The sequence below is a fragment of the Rhinopithecus bieti genome, unplaced genomic scaffold (assembly GCF_001698545.2).
Source record: "Rhinopithecus bieti isolate Rb0 unplaced genomic scaffold, ASM169854v2 scaffold_23591, whole genome shotgun sequence".
NCBI classification, from domain to species: domain Eukaryota; kingdom Metazoa; phylum Chordata; class Mammalia; order Primates; family Cercopithecidae; genus Rhinopithecus; species Rhinopithecus bieti.
The window spans coordinates 507,383-531,301 of record NW_016811463.1 but is presented as its reverse complement, the minus strand read 5'-3'; the positions used below and the strand labels follow the sequence as shown (position 1 = coordinate 531,301).

At 39.0% G+C, this 23,919-nt stretch overlaps 1 protein-coding gene across 1 annotated transcript in view; it reads left to right on the top strand.

Moving 5' to 3' along the window:
* Positions 1-6,667: 6,667 nt before the first annotated feature.
* Positions 6,668-23,919, top strand: part of BMP3 (bone morphogenetic protein 3) — a 28,729-nt gene continuing 11,477 nt past the window's right edge. The window contains exons 1-2 of the mRNA XM_017893950.1: positions 6,668-7,511; positions 22,085-22,995. Coding sequence (XP_017749439.1) covers positions 7,190-7,511; positions 22,085-22,995 — 1,233 coding nt within the window. The 5' untranslated portion in view covers positions 6,668-7,189. The remainder of the gene's footprint in view (positions 7,512-22,084; positions 22,996-23,919) is intronic.

Here is a 23,919-nt window from a genome sequence, read left to right as displayed (position 1 = left end):
GTATCCCTTGGATTCTTGTCTGATGTTCCTATTTAGGACAGAGAACAGGACCAAACCTTTGGGTAAATTCCCCTGAATGATTATTCTCAGTGTAAATCATTAAGAAATGGGAGTTCATTAGTCAATGAACAGTCCTCCGCAGGCAACCCTCCTTTCCAAGTGCTTTTCCTGTTGTCTGTGACATGTTTCCTCCAGACTTTATTATGGTTGTCTTTCAAATCATATAGGTCTCAGTTCAAATGCCGTGTCCTCAGAGAGTCCCTTCCTGACCACCTCATCACCCTAGAATACCACCACTCTGCCCATTCTCAGCCAGAGAATCAACCCACTTACCACACCCACATACCCACCGTTCTTGATCTACTACTTTGTTTTACTGTTTTCATGGTACTTCTAGAAAATTCTTTTTTTTTTTTTTTGGTTTGAGTTTATGTCTATTTTTTTTTTAATATAAACCCCACAAGGGTAGGGATTTCACAAGTCTTTTGTATGGCTATATCCTCAGCTTCCAGAATAGTGTGTGGTTCATAATGTACATTTGATGAATGTGTATGAACAAATAAGAGAGGGAACATCTGTTTCTGCCTCACTTGATCTTATTGTCTTGACCCTAGACTTTAAAAAAAGAGACAAACTTTCACTTCGTTCCCAATTGCATCTCCAGCACCTAGAAGAATGTCTGGTTCATACTGGATATTCAGTAAAAAATTGTTAGCAAAAGTGATAGTCGGACAGGAGTCAGGAAGAAAAAGACCCAAATAGCAGAAAATCAAGAGCAAAAATTTTGCAAGACATATTAGTTTGGTGCAAAAGTACTTGCTGTTTTGGCATTAAAAGCAATGGCAAAACTGCAATTATTTTTGCACCAACCTAACATGTTGGTGTGCATTGATCTCTGTGTTTATTCCCATGAGCCTGTAGTCAATTATTGTCAGCAAGTTCCAGGCTTGTCTCAAGTCTGAGACAAAAATTAAGGATGATCTGTGTATTCAAGCTTAGGGCAGAATAAGTGAGAAGAGAGTAGCAGAATCCCTCAGTGCAGTGCAGTAGAAATATGAATCAGTCAGAGAAGGATCGGTAGATGGAAAATTTCTGGAGAAGGAGTCAGACAAGAGGTCCAGCCACTCCCTCTCCAGGTGGATGTTCTCCCAGTACTGCCAAGTCTGGAGGAGCTGGGTTTTATTTTGTTAGAGAAACAGTCATTTCTTTATAAAAATAAACAAAGGAAGCATATAACAGAATCTCTTAATGCTATAAGTACTAAATGCTATAAAAAGATAAAGGATTAAGAGCTCACAACACATCAGACTAATTAGGAATCACATCATGAGAAAGGTAGCATTTTCAGATGCATTTTAAGGAGGACAAACCAGGCAATGGAATATGCCAAGTGAAGGAAAGTGGACAAGAAGCACATAGTATGGTTGGTGCATAGGAGATAACATGAGAAAGGAGAGAGATACAGAAAACTAGGTTGAGGACAAATTGGGCAAGGCTATGAGTACCAAACTGAGGTGTCTGGTGTTTTTTTGTTTTTTGGTTTTTTTTTTTAATTTAGTTGGCAATGAACAGGTACTTATTGGTTTCTGAGAAAGTTTATAACATTCGTGAACTAAGTTTTAGGAACATAAATCTAGTGGCAGTATTTACATGGTTACTATGGTAGGCAGGATTCTAAAATGACTCCCAGTGACCCATGATCTTGTATGATCCCCTCTATTTTGAATGTAGAAGGAAACTATGGATATGATGGTATATTACATGGTTCACTTGTGTTCAATGGCCAAGTCAACTTTAAGAATGGGATGTTATCCTTGGCAGGCCTCACTTCAGGCATACCCTTTACAAAGATGGGGTTTCTTTCTGGAGAAAGAAATTAGAAGTACTGTATTCAGCATGCAAAAAATTATTTATTATTGATTTTAATATGGAGGGGGAACACACAGAAAAAATGGCAAGTGGCTTCTAGTAGCTGATAACAAGTCCTGGCTAAAAGTCAGTAAGAATATGGAACCATGGTCCTACAATTACATATAAGGAATTGGATTCTGCAAAAATCTGAATGAGCTTGGAGGAGGATTTATACCCACAGCCTTCAGATAAGAATACCACCTGGCCAACACATTGAATGTGAGACCCTAAGCAGAGAACCCAGCTGAGCCCCACTGAACTTCTGACTTACAGAATGATGAGATAATAAATGGGTGTTGTTTTAAGCCTCTAAGTTTGTAGTAATTTGTTATGCAGCAATAGAAATCAGATTTATCTGGAGTGGGGAAGAACTGGAAGCTATTTAGGAGACTAAAAACGTAGCCTAGATTAAAATAAATTAATAACTAAATGAAAGGGGTTGCAATAGAAATAAGGAGAATAAATGAAAGAAATAGAAGAGATAGCCTCTATGTGACTTAGTAATTAATTTATGATGCTCAGAGAGAAGGAGAAGGTGAATAGAAGTCTATGACTTGGAACCTGGATGGCTAAAATGGTAAGAGTGCCAACATAAAGGTTCGGAAACCAAGAAATTAAGATGGACGACCAATTTCATTTTAGATGCACTGAATTTATGATACCAATAGGATAAACACAGTTTATAAAAACTCGGCGGGGGAGCTGAAATTCTGTAGAGACTTAAGGTTGGAAATACTTGTGGAGTTATTGGTAACCAAATACAAGCATATAACTCAAGTGAGTTAACTGGAGAAATAATGGAGAGAAAGATTGGTATGAAGTTGGAAGAAGACCCCAGAAGAAAGACTTCGCCCACCTAAGTGTAGATGATATTCTTCCTCTGTCTGAAATAACCTATCTAAAATGCCCCTGGAAAATCACCTACTTTGCTTTTAAATCTCAGTTCAACTACCGTCTCTTCCATGCAGCACTCTCTGCCTTACTCAGCCAGAAAACAAAACAAAACAAAACAAAACAAAACAAAACAAAACAAAACAAAACAAAACACCTTAAGGTTTTTCAAGTGGTTATTCCTATCTCTCAAGTAGACTAAGTTTTCAGAGGACAGGAACCATTTCATTTTATCTTTGTATTTTCAACCCTAAATTGTCAAGAGCACAACAGATACTAAATATGTATTGAGTAAATGAATCAAAGATGGTAGTAATAAAAAGAGGAAGGAACCAAAACTTCACAACTGCTAATATAGTCTTACATAAGTATTCAATAATAGTTGTTGATGGGAAGTTTTTAGAAAATAATTTTATATTACTCAAGAATATCAATAAAGACAAGCATAATACACATGTATTCATACATACACACATAGGGTTGTTATAGTCAAAAGTAGAGTTTAATGCAACAGAATCCACTAATCCACTAATCTACTGTTGTTTTCTATTTTAGAAATGCCTTCCTTTAACTCTCCTTTTGTTTAGGGAAAAAGACTGAAAAGAATCCTCTGATTCAGTAGTTGGCTACAACAGTCACAACCTCTAACATAAAATAGGAAAGACCTATTATTTAATAATGAAAACAACTCTTAATTAATGCAATGCAACAGAGAAATCAAATAAAAGGCACATGTACTACCACCAATACGTTTAACTCAGTTCCTCCTGAAAAGCTGCAAACCCTCCATACATCAAGGAAATCAGATGCTAAGCCAGAAATATGAATCCTATGATTTAAACCATTTGAGCAGAGGCATCTCAAGATGCCAGCATTCTGAAACAATTTAATCCATCCAAGGCTGGGATTCTGTAGCCTTTGATAAAAGAAACACTGTGCTACTGTCTTGAATATCACAAGATGGCATCTCCAGGTGTGCAGATGAGGGAATTGTTTCCTTCCCATTTAGTTTGCTTTCAATTCAGTTTCCCAAGAAGTCATTCCAAGAGTCTGGCAGGGGTGCCATTTATTTGTCATTGTTGGAAATGCTGCTGCTGGCTTCATCCATTTCATCCATTGCTCCCTCTTCTTGGGTGTATGTTAGTTGCAAATGAGTTACTGTAAGTCCAAATTTTGGTTGCTGCTAGTGTTCTCTGGTTTGCTGGCTCCCATATCCAGATTCTATTCTAGTCTGGAATTACAGCTGGAAATCTCTGTTAGGGATTATTCTACTTGCTTATCACCCCCTGTTACTTTGATTATTCTGAATGTAATGGCTGGTCATTAAAATATAAAGATGGGCATGCCTTGATCTGTGCCTTAGACAAAAACAGACAAGCGATTCTCTTAGGTCTCAGTCGACTCTTTTTAAGCATTTGCTATGTGCTAGGCACTATGCTAATCTCTTGACATGGACTATCCAATTATTCTTTACAACAACCCTGTGAGATGGCACTATTATTTTATGGTTCTGGCTTAAATAACCAACCGGAGGCACAGCAAAGGGAAGGGAGCCATTGCAGACGTGCTGTCAGTCTTCAGTATCTATGAATGAAGAATCATGTGGAGTACAGAGTGGCAAATGTTGTGACAGAAATATACACTGTAGCTAAAGGGAGGGAAGTCACAAAGATGGTTTCAAAGGGGAAGAGGATGACCTTTTAGCAATGAGGACTGGAGCTTGGGGGGACCCAGAGCTATATATTTAAAGGCCAGAGGTGACCACCAAGGCAGAAGAACTGAAGAAGAATTTTCTTCCGGATTTGGCATTCTCCCAGGGCAGAGTAAAGATGTCAGGAACGTTTGAGGCAGGCCTAGAAAGGGGAGGCAGATCACGGAACTGAGAGAGAGCAGAAAGGAATGGAAAAACAGCCGATAGTTCACAGGGAAAAAATCAAAGACAGAGAGTTTCCAGGGCCTATTGAATTTTGCAATTAGATCTTCATTATTAATCACAAAAGCTATTATGTTCTTTATGCCAAGCAAAGATCAAACACATGATCTCATTTAATCCTCACAGCTACTCTTGAAGTACGTGTTATTATCTGCAGAACAGTTCCCAGGGCGGCTAAGGGCAAAATCCAAACCACAGTGGGTTAAGAAGTGACTGAGTGGGGAGAATGTAGTCTGGATTTGGGATAAATTTAGGATAGAAAGGGATTGAGCCCCTACTAAAGGCTAGTGAGTGCGCCAGTCACTTTAGCACTGCTTTCTAATGTCATCCAAACAAAACTCTAAATGGAATGTGTTGTTATTCACCATCAAAGAAGAAACTCAGATTTGGAGACATGGTGTGACTGCAGTAGTCTATCTTCGTTTCAATCAACTCCATTGCCCCACAGAGGGGAAGAGGGATAAATGTAATAGACATTGACTGAGGATTTTACTGCATCTTGCCAAGAACTGCACTAAGAACATTTACATGGATTGCACACTGCAACTTCAGTTTAAATGCTAATTTCATTATTAATAGTGTGGTGATCTGGCCTGAGGCCAGAAATCAGACTCCCTGAGTTTGGATCTCAGTTAATGAACTTACTATGTATCCTTTTGCCTCAGTTTCCTCCTCTGTAAAATGGGTTTTGTTGTGAAAATTATTTGGTAATATACGTGAAATATAAATAACAAGGCATGTCTAGAGTATAAGTGTGGAGAAAAGTGTTAGCTTGTAGTTGTTTTCTTGTTTGTTTGTTTTTTGTTTTGAGACAGAGTTTGCTGTGTCACCCAGTCTGGAGTGCAGTGGCACACTCTTGGCTCACTGCAACCTCCATCTCCTGGATTCAAGCCATACTCCTGCCACAGCCTCCCCAGTAGCTGGGATTACATGTGCGCACCACAACGCCCAGTTAATTTTTGTATTTTTAGTAGAGATGAGGTTTCACCATGTTGGCCAGGCTGGTCTCGAACTCCTGACCTCGTGATCCACCCGCCTCGGCCTTCCAAAATGCTGGGATTACAGGCCTGAGCCACAGCGCCAGGCTGCTCCTGGTTTAATCTCCATTGTACAGTTATGACAAGAAAGGATTAGGAAGACAAAGCTAGCAACTCTCATATTCTGTTCCAGATTCAGGGATCTTCCAGACACCCTTGTTTTTAACCACCACTGCACCATCCTGCTGGGAAACCTTTTGGGGACCTGTAGGAAGGAAACCTTTGGGGAAAGCTATAGGTGAGGTTGTGGTGTGTTTGCTTGTTTTCTTATTTGTTTTTAACATGATGTTGACTTGCACATATTTCTCACCTCGAGAGAAGATGATGCGGGAGAGAGGGGCGTTATGATGGGTATGCGCTCAGAAAGACAGGAAGCTACGATGACGGGGTACAGGTGCAGGGGCCCGCAGTGTCCGTCAGAGGAGGCTCAGGAAAGTAAGCGAGAATGGTGTTCACGTTGTGACTTTGTTTGGAATCAGAAGAGCAAAAACCCAGAAAGAAGTTCTGTTTTCCTCTGCCCTCCTGCTAGCCACCATACAGCCACTGTTCTCGGAGAATAACAGCAACAACAACAAAAAAGCCGTCCCTCCGACCATTTCTTTAGTCCTAAGTCTCCCTTTCCCTTCCTCTCCCCAGCCATCCCCACCCCTACTTCCTCTTCTCTCCCTCCCGCTGCCAGTTCTCTGGTTCTCTGGTTACTCCCCGCCTTGCTTCTATCCCAGCCTGGTGCAAGCTAAGAGGGCGAGGACGGGAGTGGGAGAGATTGGCTGAGGACTCGACAGATCAGCTAGAGAGCGAAAAGAACCAAGTCTCTCTCTCTCTCTCTCTCTCTCTCTCTCTCTCTCTCTCTCTCTCTCTCTCTCTCACACACACACACACACACACACACACACACACACACACGTGTACACTAAAAAACTCGGACCAGAGGCGCCGCAGCTGCTCCAATCCCTGGAAAAGGCAATCGAGCGCCCTCCCGACCGCTGCGCACAGCCCCGGCTCCGACCTGGCGCCCAAAGCAGAGCTAGTCCTAGTCCTTAGCGCGGCCAGTTTGGCCGGGTGTTCCCAAAAATAAAGCGAGGAGGGAAGGTACAGACAGATCTTGAAAACACCCGGGCCACACACGCCGCGACCTACAGCTCTTTCTCAGCGTCGGAGTGGAGACCGCGCCCGCAGCGTCCTGCGCGGGTGAGGTCCGCGCGGCTGCTGGGGAAGAGCCCACCTGTCAGGCTGCGCTGGGTCCGCGCGGCAAGTGGGGCCGGCCGCTGTCTCGCTGCATCCGGCCGTGTCACGGGCTCCGTGCGCCCTCGCCCTAGCTGGTTTGGAGTTCAACCCTCGGCTCCGCCACCGGCTCCTTGCGCCTTCGGAGTGTCCCGCAGCGACGCCGGGAGCCGACGCGCCGCACGGGTACCTCGCTATGGCCATGGCTGGGGCCAGCAGGCTGCTCTTGCTGTGGCTGGGCTGCTTCTGCGTAAGCCTAGCGCAGGGAGAGAGACCGAAGCCACCTTTGCCGGAGCTCCGCAAAGCTGTGCCAGGTGACCGCACGGCAGGTGGTGGCCCGGCCTCCGAGCTGCAGCCGCAAGACAAAGTCTCTGAACACATGCTGCGGCTCTATGACAGGTACAGCACGGTCCAGGCAGCGCCGACACCTGGCTCCCTGGAGGGAGTCTCGAAGCCCTGGCGCCCTCAGTCCCTGCGTGAAGGCAACACGGTTCGCAGCTTTCGGGCGGCGGCAGCAGGTGAGTACGCGAGGTGAGACCCCTTCCCGCGGTCCCGTCCCAGCTTTCTCCCAGGACCCCCCACAGCTTCCTTGTCTGCCCCTTGCTTGGTGGCGCTGCCCAGGGACTTTTCTCCACCCTCCGCAGCTGCCCTCTGGATTCCTCCTTCCAGTCACACCCCGCGTGTCACCAGCTGCATCTCTTGTAAGCCCAGTTTTCAAATCCAAAGTGAGAGGGGGAAATAGAGGGAATGAAGGACGCGGAGCAGTGGAGGGGGTAGGCTGGAGGAACTTCGTGGAAAAAGGGAAGGGGGGACACCCCATGCCTGTGAGGCCTCCTGCCCTGAGTGACTGGAGCACCTCTAGGGTAACTTATTCTGTTGATTCCTAAATCGGCCAGCGGAAATTCCTTTGGACTGGGCTTTAGCCATGTTTACTAAGAGGCAGATGCCATTTTATGCCAATGCCAGGGCCCGAGAGAGAAATCACACTTGAATAAGACGCCTTCCCCTCTCCTTTTAAATAGTCGCTTCTCCAGATCTTGCACCCGCTGTAAATTCGCGCCCTTTGTGTTACTGTACTATATTTGACACTGTATTTGATAGTTCTTAGTGGCAAACAAAGAAAGGAAAGAAAGAAAAGAAAGAAAGAGAGGAAGGAAGGAGGGAAGGAAGGAGGGAAGCAAGGAAGGAAGGAAGGAAGGAAGGAAGGAAGGAAGGAAGGAAGGAAGGAAGGAAGGAAACAGGTGCTTGGGTGTTTCGATTATTTAAAACGCCTCTGGGTAAATAGGGATTGTACCATCCATCCTGGGAGGAGCTGGGAGACGAGGGGAGGGAGCAACCCTGGATGTAAACACCTCTTGGAATCTGCCCAAGAAAATCTGCTCATCCCATTTTTCAGCACAGATCACTTCGAACTGAAATTCATGGCTTAACAAGGTTTCTCCTAGCCCCTGTGGTGAAGGGAATAACTTATGCTAACAGCCTCCCTCCCTTGTGTTAACAGCTTGAGGGAAAGCTTCCTGGACACTAACTCTGTTTTTATGCTTTGAGGATTCACCAGGCTTTTTTGTTCACTACATTCATGATAAGGGGAAATGTAACTGCAAAGCCTATCTTCAGTGAACTGTTGAACAATAGCCAAGAATCTTCAAGAAAATGAGGCCATGCCTCAATCAATACTGTCAGAATCACTAGAAAGAAATCTCCCAAAAGTCTGATATGTAGGACTCCTGGAAAAAGGGAAACCTAAAGCATTCATCAAGGAAAGCTCTGCATTGTCTGTGTAAATATATTCTAGAGCTTATAGGCATGATGACATTTACAATAGATGTGAATTATGCTTCCTAATGCAGAAGTATTTAGCTAGAGACTGAACTGAACCAGATTTTACTTTCTTAAAACCATGAGCATGATCTGTGAGGAGATGGCCACCAGTAAGGAAAAAGAAACTTGCTCTGTGTTATCCACAGTATCCCAGCCATTGGAGGAGGCTGTCCTGACAGCTGACTACACCAGTGAATACTCTGTTTACTTTAGTGCAACTCTAGGGGCATAACTCAGTGAAGAACTCGTGTGAGAGTTGCAAAGATTGAAAGGAAGTTGGGTGAGCTAGGCAGGTGGCAAAAATGAAGGTACTCAAATCACTCTCATCTTGATATTTGTTTTCTTGGTTATATTGCTAGGAAATAACTGAGGCCCCTAAGATAAAAAAAACAACTTTTTTTCTTTGTATTAACAAGTTTCATTTATAGTATGAACCACATGGTTTGGAGGTAGAATTTGAGTTTGTTTCACTCACATATTGTACAGCTTTTATTTGTTTTAGGCTAAGTTAACCATGGATAAAGATTTTAATAACTCAGGCACCATGTTCTTTTTGGCTTCAACTCATTCCTTGCAATATAATTCCAGAGTGTCCCTTATCAGCCTCACTGTAGTCTCATAGCATCAAATAATAAACTCTGATATGGAGGCCAGACATTCCCTTGAAATGATGAGTTGCAACTTGATGCATATATACAAGACTGTGTGCCCTGATAAGAAAAGTAATCCCTTTAGCATCCTAGAGACTGTCTTAATGACTTATTCATCAAATGTAGACACTGGTTTTCGTGGAAGCTTAAGTGTCATGTTACCTCATTGAGACTCCTGGAGAGGTGGTTCGTGTTGGACCCCTTCCAAGAGTGTTTAGTTACTAACACACTAAAAAGACTATTATAAGGCAGTTCTGGCTCTAATAAGGCTGGACTCCAGGAAGGTGCTAAGGTTTTCATGTGTGTCCCTCTCTCTTCATCCATATCAGCATTTCCATAACACCCTTTCACCTCGTGACATATGTTCCCTTGTAGGTGAAAGATGCTGTCTAAATTAATATAGTAGATATGTTTTCCAGTCCAGAGAGTTTAAGTTTTAGAACATATGGGTTTCTCTGTACTGAAGACGTTAGAAATTTTAATGGAATATCAGGTGGTGTGTTGTGTATGGGGTAGCTGCTGATCCAGCAGCCTCTGAGTGCTTATTCAGGCTGAGTTACAGCTTTAGAGTCCTATTTGTTCCTTGGAACATACCTGATTAAAATTGTTTATTGTTCTAAACCTAGAATATCTTTGGTTGAAATTTAGCTGCTGTGGTCTCCCTCTGATTACTTTCTACTTAAACTATTACTTGATGGTGGGTGGCATCCATCCTAAATACACTTTCTGCTAACCCCTTTTCTCCTCCCTGAATGCTATGTAGTTGGTGTGCCAAAACCGTAAGTTTGGAGTGCTTGTAAGTTTTTTTGTGATGTGGAAGGGTTTACATAAAGATAGGTTTTATATTTCCCTTTGCAAAAGGTAATTCACAAAACATATTAATGACAGAGAAGTTCAGCTTCATAAAAACATGCCATGTGAAGGAAGACAGAAGGATATGAAATTAGCATTTATTTTGATTTTGGTTTAAGTTGTCTCTGGCTGCTATATGATAAAGAAGAGTATTTTACATGAAGTTTTCTTCTGTCTTGAACTTTTAAGATACTTGTGAGGATCATCACTTTCTCGTGATTCCCATAGTTAACTTAATCTATACTTATTCTTATAGGCAAATGAAATCATCTTATTAAGGAAAAACAATATAAGCACACATGTTATATTGGAAACTATCACTATTATTAATATGGCAATAGTACAAAAAAAATAAGCACATTTATATAGTGAGTGATGTGTCACCTTTAGAAAAATCTGCACTACTGTCATAGATTTAAGAAAAGAAAAAAGAAAAAACGTGAGGCGAATCCAGCCCGCACAAGTGAATATTTTCCTGCCATGAGGAAGAAGAGATTCTTTCCTCCTATGACCAAAGTACTTTTAATATAAGTAATTATAATATTGAAATGTTTCTGAAGTATAAGGTTAAAATATAAGGCTTTGGCAAAGGTAGTATATAATTAAGTGCTGAACGATGATTCCAATGGGAGCCATTCCTTCAAAATATATGGAACCAGAGGGAAAACATCATTTGTGATGGGTTTGATGCTAAGGGACTATAAAACAATTAAAACATAGTTACCTTGAAGTGCCTGGCACCTAGAAACTAGACTTGAAATTTAAAAGTACTTAGATAACCTGATGTTTTTATTTAAAGGACAATAGTACATCCAGGGAAGAGGAGCTGGGTGTGAGCTGCTTTGAATTATACACCACTCTGAATACATCATAGCCTTTAATGAAGTTTTTGCTGTAACAAGCAAGACAGCTTTAGAATCTCTGACATTTAAAAAACATCATAATGCCATGAATTCTTGATTATTCATGCTAATGGAAAGGAGAAAGGGAATGAATTACATAAAAAAAATTAAATTTAACTTTGTTGTTTAGCTAGAAACACTTGAAGAGACGAAGAGACCATGAGGGTCAATGAAGAAAACATCTCCTAAGCAAATAATTCACTCAAGGAATATTTGCACACTAGAAATATATACATAATTCAGAATGAATTAGAAGAGGTACATACATTTTACCTAAGTAGTGGAAGTTTGTAAGCACATGATCAAATGAGTTCAGATTTTTCTAAAATTAAATAGGGATATGAATGTCAAATCTGCTTTTAAGTATTTTGTATCATATAATTTTATATTTGGAAGAAGCATTCGAGATAACAAGTCCTTCCTTTAATGGAAGCACAAACAAGTACCATGATGTATTTGCCAGACAATTTTTCAAACATACTGAGCTCATCTCAAAACCTATTATTTTTAATGGTCAAATCTAATTTTCTAGGAGAAATTAGACAAAACAGGTCTTTGCAAGATGTTAACAAGTATTATATAAAATTGAGCTCCATAGTCAAACTTGGAAAATGTTTCTTTGCTGTGGTGCCTTTCAAGGCCTTTAAATGCTAATGAGTCCCCATAAAAGGGGAAGACTTTCTCCTGGAGAAAGCATTTTACAGAAATGTCTTTCTAAGATGTCTAGTTGGGAAAACAGTGGTTCAACTGAACACTGTCTCATTTCTCATCTCCCATGCAGTACCTATCTCAGTATGTTTACTTATATTATTGCTTTTTGGACTTGGGTTCAATTGGCATTATACCATCCTCCTGCTTTTATGTTATAAACGCCTCTGAATGTAATTTTAGAATTCTTCTCTCATTAAATTTTATTTTTCCTGTATCTTTATGAATTTTCCTTCATTGGTTTCATCTATAAGAGTAATATTCATTGTTTCACATAGGTATTATGCTTTAAAAGAAAAGCTAGTTTATTTGTGGAAAATTCACTAATGATCATATTATCACTTTATTAATGTTTTATCACCATTACTACCTTGATGAAAGACACGTTTACTCAAGATGTCAATCAAATTCCTTATATTATAAATCCCCAGTGTTTGTTTAATAGGCATAATAAAAAAAAAATCACACCTATCAAAAAATCTTATGAAAATGCTTGAGCAACTTGCTATATATTTTCTATTGGCTAGTCAGGATTTTTATGCTTCAATAACAGAACATGTCTCCCCAGATTTTCATGATCTCCCTTATGCTAAATTTGTATATACTAATAATCAGTTAGTGTCTTAATGCCTTTATTTTGGGGGTAGTAGTGGAAAAACATTTAGTATCACAAATAATCTTAACTCAAACTGGCATGATTCAGTTGAGTAAATTTTTAAGATTGTGTTATGAATCCATGAAAATAGAATTTCTAATAGAAAGATTGACTTTATATTAATCAAGTAACACAAGTATACCAGGATCATATCTACTTTTGACAGCAGTAAAAGAGGAAATGTAACCAAAAAGCATTCATATATGGAATATATGTAACAGTCAATAAAATTACTAGTCTATCTACATGTTAGCAGTGGTTGTGTCTTAGCATAATGACATATACAGTAGTACTCCTGGATAACACATATTTTAAGGGATAATACTTTAAAGGCATGAATTTCTCTTTATCTAAAACATCAGCATGTAGATCATAGAATCAAATGACCACAGTGGTTTTATTGACTCTTTCAATGATCTGTATTTCTTTAAAAGCCATCTTTTCATGGTGGTAGAACCATGATAAATGCAGTACCTTGATTGTATTTGGGCATACCATGAATGTAAGTGTGTGTGCAAAATGATCTCACTTTATTACTGGCTTCAGTTAGTTTTACTTTACTAAGGTACTGTTAAATATCTCTTTTATAAAATAATTACATTCAATAAATTTAGAAGTATAAGGTTCTTTGTTTAGCCCCCTCATTTTACAGTTAAAGCAACTGTCCAACATACTTTTATTTTCTTTTCCTTTAAAAACTTTTTTCTTTAATTGCATGAAATTAATCTAAAGACTGAATTAAGGGTAATTGCTATACTTGGTGTTAAGTGAAATGGTTTCCAAGTAAAGAAAAGATTATTAGTGTTTTGTTTTTTCTATTACCTAAAGCTAAGAGTTAGGAGATCCAACTTCCATTGTTGGCTAAACTGATAATAAGTAAAGTCATTTAATATTGTTACTCCTAGTTTCTTCATCTATCAAATGGGTTAAATTATACCTCCTGTGCCTGTCTCACAGAAAGATGGTGAAACTCAATTGACAAAGTGAATGTAAAGATGCTTTAAAAGTTTAGAAGTTCTATGTAAATTAGGTATTCTTATATTCTTAATATTTTGAGATTGTTTCCCTCTAGCTTTCCACAAAGAGTTAAACATATCTCAAGTGTTGATAATACGCACTTGTCTGTAGCACAGAAAACATTTGGGTGATGATGTAAAAATGGTTGGTAATCATCTGTGCAATCTATGATATCCCAAACCTATATTCAACAAATGTACTATTTTCTGTCCTGACCATGGTGGCTGAGGGGTGTAGGGTTATGCTTTTTTAGAGAGATTTCTTGAAGTTAGTTGTTCTCAAAGTATAGTTCATGGACTAGCCGCATCAGTATTACTTAGAACCTTGTTAGAAATTCTCCAGCCCGTACTAGACCCACTGAATCAAACTCTGGTGGTGGAGCTCAGAAATATGTGTTTTAAAAAGCCATCCACAAGATTCTGATCCATATTTGAGAAACACTGCTCTAAGATTCTGTCCCTAGAGTTTTGAGTATTTTATATCAAAACCAGCCTTTTGAAATCTAGAATTGATTATCCTGTTATTCCTGATCTCATCTGGCCCTTTTAGTGGGCCTATCCATAGACAAATGGTTTATTGACTTATATAATGGTAAGCTTTTTAAAATATATACCTTAGAAATATATACGTTAGAAAGTATATATATATATAAATAAATATAAAAATTTAAAAACATATTACAATGGTTTTGCCATAAAGAAGTCTTCGAAATAAGTTAATGAAGACTGCTTACCCTTCACTCATGACTGCAGAGAGTTTATGATTTAATAAATTTGCTAGAAGAAAAATATGGTATGAGCAGGGACCTACAAAGCAAGTCCCTGGAGGACATAGAGTCTCTTTCATTTCATCTGTGTGTTCTGAGGACCTAGCACAGTTTACCATGTAGTTGACACTCACTAAATACTTCAGTTGAGTTGAATTAGATATTCAGTATTCAGGAGAAAAGATGAGACAGTTCAAAAGTTATCAGCTAGGCAAATACCCTTTAAAAATAAACTTACCTTGAAGGAATTTCTTATGGGGCATTTTATCATTTATATATTAAATGGCAATACTATTCTACTTCATATACAATGATTATAATAATTCTTATTTTCTAATGAACTGAAAGGAAACATCACATGGTATTTATACCCAAGAAGGGCTCTTGCTGACTTTGGGAACTTAAAATTACTTGAAAGTTTTTACTCTTTGGTGTTAAGTAGGAAATACTTTTAAATCTGTTAAGTTTACAGAGTTGTTCATTTAACACACTGAACAAATACCTTTTGGGATTTAAGTGCTCTAGGCTATGTGAAATACTAGGAATTCAAATATCTATAGAACATAGGTCTGCCCTCTGAGCGCTCACAGTCTAGGAATGCCTTTGGGCAGAGGCTAGGAGTAGATAAACTGATTAGTGAACATTTTACTATTCTAGAAAAACATACATCATATCATCTTTGATGCTTTTACTTTGGACATAGAGAATGGTTGTTTTGAGATCCCATAAAGCACAGTCGTTTGACTGAGACTGTGCAAGAGAAGCACAATTCTGTGACTTTGTGTTCTCTGTAGAAATTCTTCCTTTTGCCTGTGCCTGAAAAGTTAAAGGCAGCACAGGGACGCTTCAATCTTGACTAAGTAATCCGCAGCAAATATTCAGCCAGCGACTGAGGGTGGATGTGTCCCTGTCCTAGGCACCCCTGGCATTTCTAGCAGCTGTACTTTGTTTGAAGAAAGAAGTTGGGGCAGGGGGAGGTTGGGGAGGTGGTTGTTCTTACTTACATATTTTCTGTATGACTAAAATGTTTTCCCTGCTTCCTGGGGATTTAGCTAATCATCAAGATTTCATTTAGTCTATTTGTTTTAAAATCAGACTTTACATAGAAAGCTTTCCATTGTGTGTTCTAATTCCCTTTGAAAACGTTCTGTGTGGGCCAGCACAAAGGTGAACTTCCCCCTTACCACTCCCTGGACACAGGCTCAGCTACTCCTAGAGAGGCACTGAATTGTTGCAATAGCATGGCTGGCCTTAAGTCCCAAAGTCAGAACCCAACTTCCTGAAATGAGTCCTTGGTTTCATCAGGTGGAAGTGCTTTGTTTTTAGATAAAAGCAGAAATAAATCTTCTACCTTTATTTAATAATCAAACTCCTTTTAAAAAGCCTATCTGGCTTCCTCTCCAAAGTCAATTGCTAGCTAGCTGGCTAACTCCTAGGGTCCTTCATGTTTGCATTTCTCTAATGAGTAGGTTGAACTAAATTTGCTCATTCATATAAAAAAAGCTTTAGTGTTAAGCCCTGTGTTGCAGGCTGAAGAGTCTGATATAATTTAGAGCCCTGTCTTTAAGGAACTTATGGCCTTAAGAAGGAGCAAAGTTGTAATGAAAATGGTAATAGAGGCAGAGTCCTAGCCAAGGAAATGGGTTGTCATGACAAGTTTGCATCCAGGAATAGTATCTCTGCCTTGCCTTAAAAAACAAATCTGGATTATCAAGGAGAAAAAGGGTGGGTAGAGACACTGCAGAGAGAAGGAGCAACAGGTGAAAAGTCCCAACAAGTGTGTAAAAGAGAATATGGCTTGTTCAGAAACTCGCCTGACTTCCAACCTCCTTTTCAATACTCAGGTGTTAAAACTCTAGAAAATCCAAAATATAAGATTATAATGCTAATGGTAAACCCTAACTAGACTGCAGTAAGTATATTCCCATGTGCCAGTGCCAGCAAACAGTAAGAAAATAGCACCACCTATTGGTAGTCACATTTTGGCATCAAAATATTTATTTGGGGAAAGTAGAAATCAAAGTCGGTTATAGTTACTTGCAAGGGATGAGAGGTTCTCTCGTTCACCTTTCACAATCTACCCTACCATAAAAACATCCTCCTGTAATAGTCTTGACTTATCTCCAGTTGTCCCAGTCCCACAGATGAGTCTCACTAAGTGAAACAGTTTGAAAGTCATGACTTACATTGGCTTGGATTTGGCCTCCATTTAACTATCACTGTTAGACTTCATTCTCATCTTTGACACTGGAAAGAAAAACCCTGATCTCTCCACATTCCCTCAAATATTGGAAAATAATTCTCATGTCATTGCTAAACATTTTTTTCTCCCTCCAGGTCATGTTTTCTTATTGATTCAACTAAAGTGTATGAGATAGTTTCCAGACCCCTCATCAACTGGGTTACTTTCCAAGTTGTTCTCTCCTGAATTAATAAACTGGTTAGAATGAGAGCACCCATAATTAGGCATGCAATTCCAGATACATTTAGATGATCAGTGTAGCATACAATTAATATTTTCTAGTACCGAATACTATCCACAGCCTAAAAACGCCTAAGTATTTTTTGTAGCCTGAAAAAATCCACCCTTATTTTTGTATCATTATTATGTCAGTTTGCTCTTATTAATCAGGAAGTACACTTCAGGTTTTTGATTCAGTCATTCCCAATAGATAAGTATTTGAATATTTCAGGAGAATAGAAAAGGTGAATATTAAGATATTTTTTATTTACTGATATTCAAACATAGATATTTGTGTGCATAGATAAAACTGTGCTACAACTCATGAGAAAGAGAGAGACAATGCAAATCTTCTGTTCATGAGGAAGAGAGAGACAATGCAAATCTTCTGTTCATAAGTATGGAAAGTTACTCACCTTAAAAGTTAATATAAAATCTAAAAAGTAAAAGAGCATGAAAGTAATTGAGTAGATATTATCATGCACTGCTATTTGCAGGAAGGCGTTTACTTCATTCTTATTTACTTCTCTATATTCATTCACTTGACCCCATGCTGCTCGCTTATTACTATTTTTTTTTTTTTTTTTGTCCATTATAAATGCTCAGTAACTATTTGTTGAGTTGGTTTGGAGAGAAGATCATTAACTTACACAAAAGTAAAATGTTTTAGAATCAGAGAAGGCAAAAATAAAGTATGGGTTAGAAAAGTCACAGTCTTTTCTATGAATGCTTTGTGAAATGGCTGACAATTCTAGCTTATTGTTTAGCTTCTTGGTTTTCTTTTTTAGCCCAGGAGGGAGAGAATCTAGAACAGGCAGAGATCCCTAGCCTAGGTGGAAATGACAAGAGCAAACACATCAAGTGTTGGGCATAACATAACACCTTTGGTTAGGCCTCAAATTGGCCATTCCTTGCTCAACTTGGATGGCTTAGACATTTGCTATAACTTCAGTTCTATAGAACTACTCGAACTTCAATAACTAGGTTAGTTGTAAGTATTTTTATATTTTCTATTTAAAACATTGGCAACATTTCTTTTGCAAAAACTTCCAGATATACAGCATTGCATACTGCTAGAACGTGTTCCTTCCATCCCCTCGCCAAAATTTCCTTCTTCCTTCATGTTTAAAAGTCTGATCCAAAGCTTACTTCTTACCTGTGTGTTTCTTTGCCTCTACCTGGGTAAAGTTAATGGCTCTCAATTCTGCTCCAAGCATAGTTAACACCTTTGGCAGCTTGTATTATCATTATGGCATAGCTACTTATATTATCATCATGGCACAGTCTTTTTTTTTTCCTTTTCATTTTGACTACAAAACTAGTGATTATCCTAGACCATGACCATCCAATAGAGATTTAATGGGAGCCACAAATGTTAGTCACATATATAATTTAAAAATTTTAGTAGCCACAATTCAAAGTGTGAAAAGCAACAAGTGAGATTAATGTTAGTAATATATTTAATGTGATATGGTTAAATAAAGTCACTTTAACACAGGCTGACTTAATATAAAACGTATTGCTATGATATCTAAGTCTTCAAAATTCAGTGTGTATTTTACACTTACAGCACATCTCAATTTGAATGTAAGTGGCTACATACTGTGGACACCACAATTCTAGTTAGCTAACATTTATTGAATATTTTCTATGTGTTTTATGTGCCTTCTCTCAACTAATCCTCACAACAACTCTATAGTTGTTACTACCAGACCCACTTTATAGATAGCACACCAAAACTTAAAGAGCTTAGGTTATTTGCCTGAGGGCCACTATTGGGTGTAGTGAAATTGCAACTGGGCCAATGGGCTTTGACTTCATAATAAAGCACTGGTTTAAAATGAGAGCCATTGGAAGAGGCAGTATGACAGATTCTGAGACTTTTACAAGATGATGTTGTACATTAGACACAGAGGTAGAAGCTGATTAACAGCAGGTCACAAGGTGACTAGAAGGAAACACGTTTGAAAGAAGAAAATATTTTGAAGCAAAATGTGGGACAAGGGGCAGGATTGGTTTACCCATTAAGGTACTGCTGCCCGTATCCCTTAGAGATCATTTATTCCCTGGCAGCATGTTTGTTTGGCAACCACTGGATTGCCACATACCTAGAACAGAGTGGCTTCTCTTCCTTCCACTTTAAACTTCTATCTGCTACACGAAATTTGGGTAAAAGTATATGCTCCGGTGACTGGTATGAATTAAGGCTCAAGTCTCTGAAAAGTCGTGATGCCATGGCTTTGTTATAAAGGTCTGTAAAATATTATCCTGGTGTCATGGATTATACAAATGTGCACCAATGGCAGTTTCCTCCTTTTCCTTCACACAATGTTAAAAATGAATAAAATATGTTTCCCATTGCACTTCCCTTGTGCTTGGGGACTCAATGAACTCATTTTAAGTTTCCACATCTTTATAAAAATGTTTTGTTTTTACTGAAACATGTTTTTGATCAAGAACATAATTTCACGATTGCATGTGTGTTTCTGAAACAAATATGTATATGGAACAAGTGCATGGAGAAGGGCTTAGGCTCTGGTGACTGATCCCAGGATGGGAGATTCCTGAGTTCTAACCTCAGTCTTGTGGATCTCGTTTTATGAGCTAAAGGGAAGGAATCAAATTCTGCCCTTATTAATAAAACTCTCATTCTCTTCTTCTCTCTCATTTCTGGATTTGAAGAATTGGAAGTACGGGTGAACAATTTTAATCATTTTTGTTGCACTATATAGAAAGTTATCTCTTAAATTTATGGAATGTCATAAACTTCAAACAAGCTCCACAACAGCATTCTTTTTTTTTTTTTTTTCTTTTTTGACATTTTTGTAGTATCCCTTTTTTTTTGAGACAGCGTCTCACTCTGTTGCCCAGGCTGGTGTGCAGTGGCACGATCTCAGCTCACCGCAACCTCCACCTCCCAGACTCAAGCGATTCTTTTGCTTCAACCTCAGAGTAGCTGGGGTTACAGGTGTGTGCCACTACCACCCTGCTAATTTTTGTATTTCTAGTAGAGACAGGGTTTCACCATGTTGGCCAGGCTGGTCTCGAACTCCGGTCCTCAAATGATCCACCTGACTCAGCCTCCGAAAGTGCTGGCATAACAGGTGTGAGCCACTGCACCTGAGCTCGTCCTACATTTTTTGAAGTAGGTAGAAGATTTAATCCCTGTAAGACTGTTAATACCAGAACTAATAACAATAATAACTGATATTTAAGAAACACTTCAGGCCGGGTGCGGTGGCTCAAGCCTGTAATCCCAGCACTTTGGGAGGCCGAGACGGGCGGATCACGACGTCAGGAGATCAAGACCATCCTGGCGAACACGGTGAAACCCCGTCTCTACTAAAAAATACAAAACCAGCCGGGCGAGGTGGCGGGCGCCTGTAGTCCCAGCTACTCGGGAGGCTGAGGCAGGAGAATGGCGTAAACCCGGGAGGCGGAGCTTGCAGTGAGCTGAGATCCGGCCACTGCGCTCCAGCCTGGGCGACAGAGCGAGACTCCGTCTCAAAAAAAAAAAAAAAGAAACACTTCACAGACACTTTATGAACTGCTTTATACATGTCTCATTTAATTCTCATGACATGGTAGGTAGATATTGTCTCATTTTGCGAATGAGAACATTAGCTTGTGTAATGTTGTGAAGTTAATAAGTGGCTGAGCGAGTACTCAAATCAAGGTGAGTGTAATTCCAAACCCTGTGTTTGTAGCCCGTAGGCTATACATGCCTCAGATAAAAAGCTATTACAATACTTTGCCAAATTTGTAGGAAGAAGTCTTGGTAGTCTTCCATAACTCTGAGCTTTCGCCCCTTTAAGTTTACTTCTGTGTTAAAATTTTCACACGTTTATGGTGCTTCAGTAAAGGAAAGAGCAAATTAATTAAAATGGCTGATTCTTGCTAACCTTTTTCTGTCTTTTAAAATTATTCCTGTTTATTACTCTTTTTATTCCACTTCCAGGAACTCTCAAAAACAAGAGACTACATAATTGTTTTGTTTTGTTTTAATTGAGGTGAAATTCACATAGTATAAATTTAACTAATTTTAAGTAAACAATATAATGAGAGTTAATACCCTCACAATGTTGTGCTATCACCAAGTCTATATAGTTCCAAAATATTTCCACAATTTTAAAGTAAAACCCTGTAACCATTAAGGAGTTTCTTCTCATTAGCCCTTCCCTTTAGCTTCTGGAAAACACCAATCTGATTCTGTCTCTATGGATTTTACTATTCTGGATATTCCATATAAATAGAATCAAACAATATGTGATCTTCCATGTCTTGCTTTCATTTAGCATAATTTTTTCAAGGTTCATCCACATTGTAGCATGTGTCAGTACTTCATTCTTTTTCATGGCAGAATAATATTTGATTGTATGGATATACCACAATTTCTTTATCCATTCATCCATTGGTAGTCATTTGAGCTGTTCTAACTTTTGGCTATTGTGACTAGTGCTGCTATAACCGTGTAGCTATTTGAGTGCTTGTTTCAATTCTTTGGGGTGTATACATAGGACAGTAACTGTGCAATCATAATAATTCTATGTTTAACTTTTTGAGGAACTGCCAAAGAATATTCCATAGCCGGTGAACCATTTTGCATTCCTATCAGCAATTTGAGAGTGTTCCAATTTCTCCACCTTTTCAGTAACCTTCTGGGTTTTTTTTGTTTATTTGTTATAGTCATCCTAGTGCGTGTCAAGTAGTACTTCACTGTGATTTTGATTGTGTTTCCCTGATGACTAATGATGTTGAGTATCTTTTCTTGTGCTTCTTGGCCATTTGTATATCTTCTTTGAAGAAATGTCTATTCAAGGCATTTTCCCATTTTTATTTGATTTCTAGGTCTGTTTGTTGTTGAGTTGTAACTGTTATTTACATGTTCTGGATACTAGATTTATCAAATGTGTGATTTGCAATTATATTCTCTTATTATGGAGGTTGTCGTTTCACTTTCCTGATAATGTCTTTTGATACACAAAAGTTTTTAATGTTAATGAAGTCCAGTTTATTTTATAAATGTACCTATTTTATTGATGTATCTACTTTTTCTTTTATTGCTTACACTTTTGGTGTCATATCTACGAAACCATTGCCAAATTCAGAGTCATGAAGATTTACCCCTAGGTTTCTTTCCAACAATTTCATGGGTTTAGTTCTTATATTTAGGTTTCTGATTCATTTTGAATTAATTGTCATATAATAAAGTAATGGTCGTGTTTACTCCTGTTTACTCTCTTTCTTTTTCCTTCCTAGAAACTCTTGAAAGAAAAGGACTGTATATCTTCAATCTGACATCGCTAACCAAGTCTGAAAACATTTTGTCTGCCACACTATATTTCTATATTGGAGAGCTAGGAAACATCAGCCTGAGTTGTCCAGTGTCTGGAGGATGCTCCCGTCATGCTCCAAGGAAACAAATTCAGATTGATCTTTCTGCATGGATCCTCAAATTCAACAGAAACCAAAGTCAACTCCTTGGCCATCTGTCAGTGGATATGGCCAAATCTCATCGAGATATCATGTCCTGGCTGTCTAAAGATATCACTCAATTCTTGAGGAAGGCCAAAGAAAATGAGGAGTTCCTCATAGGATTTAACATTACCTCCAAGGGACACCAGCTGCCAAAGAGGATGTTACCTTTTCCGGAGCCTTATATCTTGATATATGCCAATGATGCTGCCATTTCTGAGCCAGAAAGTGTGGTATCAAGCTTACAGGGACACCAGAATTTTCCCACTGGAACTGTTCCCAAATGGGATAGCCACATCAGAGCTGCCCTTTCCATTGAACAGAGGAAGAAGCGCTCTACTGGGGTCTTGCTGCCTCTGCAGAACAATGAGCTTCCTGGGGCAGAATACCAGTATAAAAAGGATGAGGTGTGGGAGGAGAGAAAGCCTTACAAGACCCTTCAGACTCAGCCCCCTGAAAAGAGTAAGAATAAAAAGAAACAGAGAAAGGGACCTCACCAGAAGAGCCAGACACTCCAGTTTGATGAGCAGACCCTGAAAAAGGCAAGGAGAAAGCAATGGATTGAACCTCGGAATTGCGCCAGGAGATACCTTAAAGTAGACTTTGCAGATATTGGCTGGAGTGAATGGATTATCTCCCCCAAGTCCTTTGATGCCTATTATTGCTCTGGAGCATGCCAGTTCCCCATGCCAAAGGTAGTCATTGTTCTCTGTCCTGTACTTACTTCCTATTTCCATTGGTAGAAAGGCACATTGATTAAGTTGAGTGTGCATATAGGGGGCTTGTGTAAGTGTTTGTGTTTCCATTTGCAAAATCCATCGGGACCCTTATTTACTACATTCTAAAGTATAATAGGTGATATGGTTATTCTTGGTTTTTCTTTAATAGTTGTTAAAGTAATATGAAGTCAATATTGGTATGAAGAAGGATATGAGAAAAAAAGTATGTGTAAAACATACTTTCTGCGTTGCTTTTCAACATAGTGCATATTCAGCCACATGGTTACATGTGAACCTGCACCTGTTCATGTAAGAAAGCCACAAATGGTAGAAGGCTGATCTTGGAATAGTATTCAAGGAATAAGTGCATATCATGGGAGCACAGAGAAGAGCTGATGGAATTGATGCACTAAGGTAGAACATGTTTTAATAAATACCCTCTTGTGAGCTAAGTTGTCCCCACAGAGGTCAGGATCAGGACTGACTCGGGTAAATTGGCCTCATGAAATCCACCACATGCTTATTTCATTTGCTTTACTGCTAAACATCAGAAAAGGAAAGCAAAATAGGATATGATGACTCTGTAAACTTTTGTCAAGACTAATTTCAACCTGTCAGAGCTTACCTGTGTCTCTTCGAAAATCCATAAGATCTGTACTTTATCATATCAGTTCTCAGTCTCCTGACAAATATATTTGCAGAACTCTCTCCAACCCTCACCTCCAACTTGCACAGCAAGTTCAAGTGACTGTTCTCTTTGAATTTAAAGTTTAAGTAGTACCCTCTATAGTAAAATATAGTGGCACTCAATAGCCTTCAGTTAAGCTTATTGGTGCACTTCCATTCTCAGCTTGTAGCAGTTTATATTCTGTTATACTAAAAAAAAAAAAAAAAAAAAAA